Source organism: Mytilus trossulus, chromosome 1 (assembly GCF_036588685.1).
Source record: "Mytilus trossulus isolate FHL-02 chromosome 1, PNRI_Mtr1.1.1.hap1, whole genome shotgun sequence".
NCBI classification, from domain to species: domain Eukaryota; kingdom Metazoa; phylum Mollusca; class Bivalvia; order Mytilida; family Mytilidae; genus Mytilus; species Mytilus trossulus.
This window is the reverse complement of record NC_086373.1, coordinates 81,021,588-81,029,922: the sequence shown is the minus strand read 5'-3', so window position 1 is coordinate 81,029,922 and position 8,335 is coordinate 81,021,588. Positions and strand designations below refer to the sequence as shown.

At 31.3% G+C, this 8,335-nt stretch overlaps 1 protein-coding gene across 1 annotated transcript; it reads left to right on the top strand.

Moving 5' to 3' along the window:
- The first annotated feature begins 2,871 nt into the window (after positions 1 to 2,871).
- On the top strand, positions 2,872 to 8,063 carry LOC134686801 (uncharacterized). Its single transcript, XM_063546586.1, has 4 exons — positions 2,872 to 3,136; positions 3,542 to 3,725; positions 4,748 to 4,893; positions 7,891 to 8,063. The coding sequence occupies exons 1-4, from the start codon at positions 2,963 to 2,965 to the stop codon at positions 7,996 to 7,998; spliced, it is 612 nt and encodes a 203-aa protein (XP_063402656.1). The 5' UTR covers positions 2,872 to 2,962; the 3' UTR covers positions 7,999 to 8,063.
- Positions 8,064 to 8,335: the final 272 nt, after the last annotated feature.

Below are 8,335 nucleotides of genomic sequence, written 5' to 3'. Positions count from 1 at the left end.
CTTACCAACTTTTCTGAGAAATCTGGTAGCCTTCTTCAGAAAGGTTGATGTAATAGATGATACACTCCTGCTAGTTTAAGGCTTTTAATTATTATCCATAGCTGAAGTATGGCTTTTCGTCCACCATAGTTTGGTCTCAACAGTGTTATTGTATCCCCTGTACAAATTTTTTTACTAAATCACCACAATACTCTGGATCTGTCATTTTGCAATCGGTTTAAAAATCGTAAAGATTTGAGTCACGAAAACATTCGACAGCCAGAAAAGTTTACTGCTTTATATATATACTACATACTATTTCAATGTACCGTATAATTACATACACAAGTCAAAACAAAAAAGGTACATGTAAAATCATGTTATTTGTAAATACACTATAGAAATGAATAATTTAAAATTAAAATTCCATAATTCATTTTTTTTGGTGTATATATAAACGCAAATTTACTCTTGTTTTGTGTACCACTTGGCGATATAGATTAACACATTATACATGTTATATTCATGTTTATTATAATAAGCATGTGTGCATTCTTTAAGATCAATATGTTTGCCATCATTGAATAAAGCTGACAATAGAAATATGAAACAATTTATTTTACTGCCAAAAAAAAATCAAAATCAAAATAAATTCAAAACGGAAAGTCCCTTATCATAGGGAAACCCAAAAGCTCAAAAACAGCATGCGAATGGAAAACAACTGTCATAGTTCTGAATTGGTACAGGTACTTTCTTATGTAGCAAGTGGTGGATTGAACATGGTTTTATAGCTAGGGAAGTTTGAAGGAGAGATTTACATGAACGTTATGTTTATGTTATTCTTTTGTTCTGTTGATAACTTGATGGAAATTGAGAAGAAAGTATAGTTCAGACTTGAGTTTAAATATATGGAACATGGAGAAGTGAAACATAGGTGGACAATACTAAAGGGATGTTCAAACTCTCAAGTCGTAAAAAAATGAAAATGGCGTAGTAAGAACCCCACCAAACACAGTTAACGATTTTTTCTAGAAATATATTTCCTGACCGTTTTCCTCGAAAATTATTATAGCTATTAATTTGAGTAGAAAAGGAAACTGAACATTAAACATCTGTTGCTAACATTTGAATAAATGACTGCATATTATCCTCATCATTCAAATAAATGCAACAGTAGTATACCTGTGTTCAAAGGTCATAAGTTGATTGAGAGAAAACAAATTCGGGTTACAAACTAAATAAAAGATTGCAAATACCTAAATAATTCCTAAATACTTGGTTTATTTGAGATTTTATATGAATATATATATTATGTTTTTATTAATTGTGACTGCTCATGATTTATAATTTCTGTACTTGGAATAATCCTTTTATTTAATGGAACATGGGGCTTAATATTAAACATCTGTCTGAATACAACTAAGCATGTATATAAATAAGTTTTTCGTTTTGACGGAGATATACACAGTCAAGCAATATGTTGATGTTACGAGCTGATCATCGGTAGATAGGATTTTTTGCGATTGTCCTCTTGTGATGATTATTTTCAAATAATTTCCACTTATCCTTCAATAATCTGATAATGTTCTGGCTACGATGACGAAGGTATGTTGTACATGGGTTGCAATACACAGTTAGGAGAAAGCTTAAAATTGACACTAATGATATTTAGCCACCCTTTTTCCCTTGCCAGTTTGTGTTCTGCGTGTGCATGTGTATGGAATCAGCATCTTCCATAAATTGTTTATGATGAAATATAATCTCTTTTTTGGTGTAACCATATTTATTTGATATAAAATATTGCAAAAAGGGGGTTGGGGTGGTCCCATAAGTCCCAAAAATTTGGTACAAAGAAGAATTTCAGTCCATTCAAGTGATTCCTTTCCTGAAACCATAGACATTTATCTACCAAGAGGTTAATAAAATCATATGCGATTTGCTCATAATTCCATAAAATTGTATTGAAAGGTTCGAGGGTCAAATCTTTGTTGAAAAACAATACAATTTTTACACCTATGGACGTCACGGACTGTCAAACAGACAAATGGCATATAAAACAATCTTGATAATCATATAAACCTATTTGGAAGGCTACATTATTCTCCAGCTGTCTAAATATCAATTTTATTGTACAAAAACTTTTAAATATAAAAATCAGAAAGTGGAATACTAGAGACCAATACCATTTTACAAAGGGATGCATTCATTCTTATATGATTAAACACTGAAATGTTGCATTGAAATGGTAAATTTGTCATGTTATAAAAAGTCTAGATTGATTACAAACGAATTCATAAAATGAATACTGGCTTATGTAAGATTTCTTAACGCTACTAAATTTGGATGTGTTTTAAAATTGTATTTTCAGGTTGATTTATTTTAATGGTTATTTTTCTTTTATATATATTGTAACATATACTGGCAAAAGTAAAATCACAAAAGTACGGAACTCCGAGGAAAATTCAAGATCCAAGTCCCTATAATCAAATGACAAAATCAAAAGCTGAAACAAATCAAACGAATGGTAAACTTTACTATGGGAACAAGAACTACAAATTCGTTTCGAAGCACCATAGTTTCTCTATGGGTTTAGGAGTTCTCAATTTAGTATGTATTTGGCCGTTGACTGTATTATTCAATCTGTACTGTTTTTATTGCTTACTTAATTGACATACATTTTAATATATAATTCTCCAATTGTATGCTAATGTTCAATTTTCATTATAGTGCGGATAACATACATTCCATGCGAATATAAAAATTAAATGTTAGTATTTAATTACATGTAAATAAGTCAATGATTAAATTGATAAACCAATTTTATTATAGTTCAGAGCAGTTTAAATAACGGCGGTTACTTTGCATGATAAGGGAAGTAAATCATTGTTTACATTGAATAGCGGAGTAAAAACTTCCGGTTATTTTAAAATGTATGATCACTTCGTCATTCGATAATTCGTCATGATTTAAAAACGAAACTAGAATGGGAGAAACATATGATTATTTGTTCAAAATAATTCTAGTTGGGGATCAAGCCGTCGGGAAAACCAGCCTTGTAAGGCGGTTCACTACAGGAAGATTTCAGCAGGAGTACAAGTATACGATTGGTGTAGATTTCACTGTACAATCGTTGCAACTTGATGGTAAAATTGTAAAGGTAAACTTTTGTTTGTTTTATCATGTTTATAATTTGGATATAAATTGTTTTTCGTGGAGGGAGAGGGGTGATGGAGTGGATCTATTTCGACCTTTTTATTAGGATTTGCAGATCATGAAAGTTAACATCGAATACCAAAAACAATAGGTGATTGAACAAGAACAGTATAATTATCAGTAATCCGATTAAAACATTATTAAACTGTGTATCTTTTATGCTTTTTGAGCTTTTGTCTTAACTCTGCGTCTGTCCTCTGATAATCTGGCGCAAAACCATAATTTAAAATTACATTAGATTACTAGTATCCACCTGAGACAACTATAGATAAACTCATCATAGATATACGGTCTTTAATACACTGTCAACCGTATTTTTATTAATGTGTAATATTAATATTCTAAACAGCTACAAATTTGGGATACAACAGGACAAGAAAGATTCAGAAGTCTTACAACAGGATATTATCGTAATGCACATGCTGCATTGGTTGTGTATGACGTCACTAACACTGAATCTCTAAATAACTGCGTCAGATGGATGAATGACGTCAGCATGTACAGTGGTCAAGACATTCCAAAATTATTATTAGGTATTTTCTACCACGCCATTTTAGTTTTCTTTTTTTTTTTTTAATTTGAATTATCTAACAATAATTTGATTTTGGATGTAACGCGTCTTAATTCTGATTGGCTGACGTTATTTTGTTATCAGCCCATAGACATTATTTAGTCATGTTACCGTGACGTCATCAACGTTTTTTCATGGTTTTCTACGGTTTAAAATGGAATTTAGAATTAAATTATAAGAAATGACTGTAATATTATTTCTGTCTATTCGAAATAGCATAAAAAATGTGGTTAACACTGTTAAATAACCCGCTACGAGCGTTATTCAGTGTGCACCAAATGTTTTATGTTATTTCTTCATAGACAGAAAAAAATAATAAAGTTATTCCTAAATTAAAATCTTCACACGCCCCCAAGACGTTTGTTATTCAGATATTAGTGATATCGTATCTTTGATTTTATCCTTTTTATTTGCTTTAGGATTTCGGACTTGCATTCAATGAAAACTGCAATAATTGTAAAATATGTCTTACTGTAAGATAATACCGTTTGATATTGAGGCTTACATATTTATTTTTGCTCCAAAAAGTGATGTGAGATCGGGAAATATGTTTGTTAATAAGCCTGTTGCTATATTTAGTTATATAATAAATCAATTAAATACAGTGATTAAACTCATATATCATAGAGACCAGGACTAAAATTCGTATATACGCCAGACACGCGTTTCGTCTACAAAAGACTCATCAGTGACGCTCAAATCCAAAAAAAAATAAAAAGGCCAAAAACGTACAGGGTTGAAGAGCTTTAAGGACCAAAACTCCTAAAACCATAACTTAAAAAAATATCATTTAACATCATTAAACTCTATGATACCAATTAGATTGCTGTAGTACGTGTATGCAAAGCAGATTAACACATAAGGACTGTTTAATAATCCATTGCGAACCAAAAGGGATAAGTACTACAACTCACCGCTATACTTTGATATACCTGGCCAACAGTTTAATGATTATGTTTCAATTAAACTGTTTTATCTTTGCAGGTAATAAATGTGATAAATTAAGTGGTCGAACAGTAAGTTCATCAGATGGCGAACACTTTGCAAGAAAACATAATATGATGTCCTTTTCAGAAACAAGCGCTAAAGATGGTCGAAATGTAGATGAAGCTTTTTATAAGTTGGCTCAGGTAAGTTATGGTACACGGCCTTAACCGCAAATGTAGCATATTGATAAATTAAGGTAGCACAATACAAAGATTTTTTTCACTCCCAATCAGACAACTTTAATCTGATGTAATTCATTTCATCCTTCTTTATATTTTATAAATAAGGTATCAATAGAAAGAAGAAAGATTAATTTTTATACGACCGCAAATTTTGAAAAAAATTTCGTCGTCGTTGTCGTCGTCGTCGTCGTCGTCGTCGTCTGCGTCGTCGTTGTCGTCGTCGTCGTCGTCGTCGTCGTCGTAGTCGTCCGAATACTTTTAGTTTTCGCACTCTAACTTTAGTAAAAGTTAATAGAAATCTATGAAATTTTAACACAAGGTTTATGACCACGAAAGGAAGGTTGGTATTGATTTTGGGAGTTTTGGTCCCAACATTTTAGGAATTAGGGGCCAAAAAGGGCCCAAATAAGCATTTTCTTGGTTTTAGCGCTATAACTTTAGTTTAAGTGAATAGAAATCTATGAAATTTTGACACAAGGTTTATGACCACAAAAGAAAGGTTGGGATTGATTATGGGAGTTTTGGTTTCAACAGTTTAGGAATTAGGGGCCAAAAAAGGGCCCAAATAAGCATTATTCTTGGTTTTCGCACAATAACTTTAGTTTAAGTTAATAGAAATCAATGAAATTTAAACACAATGTTTATGACCACAAAAGGAAGGTTGGTATTGATTTTGGGAGTTTAGGTCCCAACAGTTTAGGAATTAGGGGCCAAAAAGGGACCCAAATAAGCATTTTTCTTGGTTTTCGCACCATAACTTTAGTATAAGTAAATAGAAATCTATGAAATTTAAACACAAGGTTTATGACCATAAAAGGAAGGTTGGTATTGATTTTGGGAGTTTTGGTCCTAACAGTTTAGGAAAAAGGGGCCCAAAGGGTCCAAAATTAAACTTTGTTTGATTTCATCAAGAATTGAATAATTGGGGTTCTTTGATATGTGGAATCTAACTGTGTATGTAGATTCTTAATTTTTGGTCCCATTTTCAAATTGGTCTACATTAAGGTCCAAAGGGTCCAAAATTAAACTTAGTTTGATTTTGACAAAAAATTAATCGGTTGGGTTCTTTGATATGCTGAATCAAAAAATGTATTTAGATTCTTGATTATTGGCCCAGTTTTCAAGTTGGTCCAAATCGGGGTCTAAAATTAAACATTGTTTGATTTCATTAAAAATTGAATAAATGGGGTTCTTTGATATGCCAAATCTAACTGTGTATGTAGATTCTTCATTTTTGGTCCTGTTTTCTAATTGGTCTGCATTAAAGTCCAAAGGGTCCAAAATTAAACTAAGTTTGATTTTAACAAAAATTGAAATCTTGGGGTTCTTTGATATGCTGAATCCAAACATGTACTTAGATTTTTGATTATGGGCCCAGTTTTCAAGTTGGTCCAAATCAGGATCTAAAATATTATATTAAGTATTGTGCAATAGCAAGTCTTTTCAATTGCACAGTATTGCACAATGGCAAGAAATATCTAATTGCACAATATTGTGAAATAGCAATATTTTTTTTTAATTAGAGTTATCTTTCTTTGTCCAGAATAGTAAGCAAGAAATATCTAATTGCCCAATATTGTGAAATAGCAATATTATTTTTTAATTGGAGTTATCTTTCTTTGTCCAGAATCAATCAAATCTTTGTTATATACAATGTATATTCACTTTTTACTACCAACTGATAAATTAAAATAATCTTTACCATTCAGTGATAACAAGCAGTTTTTTTACATCTTAATATTTTAAATGTATTTAAATGAGTAGTTATTGTTGCAAACTCCTTTAGAAATTTAATTGAGATTAATTTGGAATAAGGGAAAGGGGGATGTGATTAAAAAAATTGGGTTAAATTTTCTCATTTGAAATGAAAAATTTTGACATAATTTTTTTTGTTGAGAGGATTAATATTCAACAGCATAGTGAATTGCTCTAAGAGAAAACAAAAATTTTAAGTTCATTAGAACACATTCATTCTGTGTCAGAAACCTATGCTGTGTCAACTATTTAATCACAATCCAAATTTAGAGCTGAATCCAGCTTGAATGTTGTGACCATACTTGCCCCAACCGTTCAGGGTTCAACCTCTGCGGTCGTATAAAGCTACGCCCTGCGGAGCATCTGGTTCAAATTGTGATAATTTCACTATGACATGATTATTACATAATTAATTGCTTTATAATTAGTTGCTATATTGTGATGTCTACACTTGAATGAATTAAGCTCGAACTCCAAAACCGTGTCTCAGATTTAAAAAAAATAATATATAGAACAAATTTTATACCCAATTGAATTTAGTGATCTCTTATGAACTGATGTTGAAAAATTCATTGCAGATTTATGAGAGAATGAAATATAATAGGAAAAATCTGAGACATTGTTTTGGAGGTCAAACTGTGTTGTGCAAGAATCTATAAAATATTTTGGGATGCTATGAATAACAAAGAAGTTAAATTCATTCAAGTATGGACATCACAACATAGCAACAAATTACAATTAATTATGGCTTTTGTAATAATTTTGTCATAATAAAATTATCACAACAATTTGAAAGATTAATCCTTCTTCTTTCTTTTTGTACCTCATTTATAAAATTTAAAGAAGGATGAGTAGAATAACATCAGTTTTAAAATGTCCGATTTGGGATGAAAAATCTTTGTATTGTGCTACCTTAAGAAATACATTGCAATGATTAAACCTATTTTACATTAGAAAAGGGATTGTTCCTACTATGACAACAGCGAGTTGTCTCACCAGACCAATTTTTAAATTTGCATGTCTTACTTAGACGACAACGGTGAGTTAACATGTCTTGTTCATCTTATTTTAAGATCATGAATATCCTAAATAATACACACTGAACGAAAATCACTATTGTAACCGTTCCCTCCTTGATTGTGAATACAAATAGATAAGGAAAAATAATTGTTGTCAAACTAATTGCTAAATGTTTTGTTTTAGGAACTATCCAGGACGTATTTTGATTCTATGGATTATAGATCTGACTCAATAAGACTAGACTCTATACCGGACAATACTGCATCTTGGTGGGGATGTTGCGGATATTAACATTCCAAATGTTTAACAAAGTGATCGAATGGTTGTTCTTTAATATTAGAGGATATTATTTATTATGTTTACTTTTATTTCACAGCCCTTTTCATAAGAGGCATTGGTATCAAACGTGTCGCCCCTCTACTTGCTGACTTGTTTCTTTATTATTATGAGGCTGACTTCATGCAGGAACTTCTTAGGAAGAAAGATAAGAAGTTAGCAATATCCTTTAACTCTACTTTCCGCTATATAGATGACGTCCTTTCACTAAAAAAATCAAAATTTGGTGAATCTGTGAAACGCATCTATCCCATCGAATTGGCGATAAGGATACTACAGATACAGTTAAGTC

Excerpts from the sequence above, each read along its gene's own strand:
- LOC134686801 (XM_063546586.1), top strand. The coding sequence starts at position 2,963 with ATGGGAGAAACATATGATTATTTGTTCAAAATAATTCTAGTTGGGGAT. Across the intron at positions 3,137-3,541 it reads TTGATGGTAAAATTGTAAAG|CTACAAATTTGGGATACAAC; the intron begins GTAAACTTTTGT and ends TATTCTAAACAG. Across the intron at positions 3,726-4,747 it reads CATTCCAAAATTATTATTAG|GTAATAAATGTGATAAATTA; the intron begins GTATTTTCTACC and ends TTATCTTTGCAG.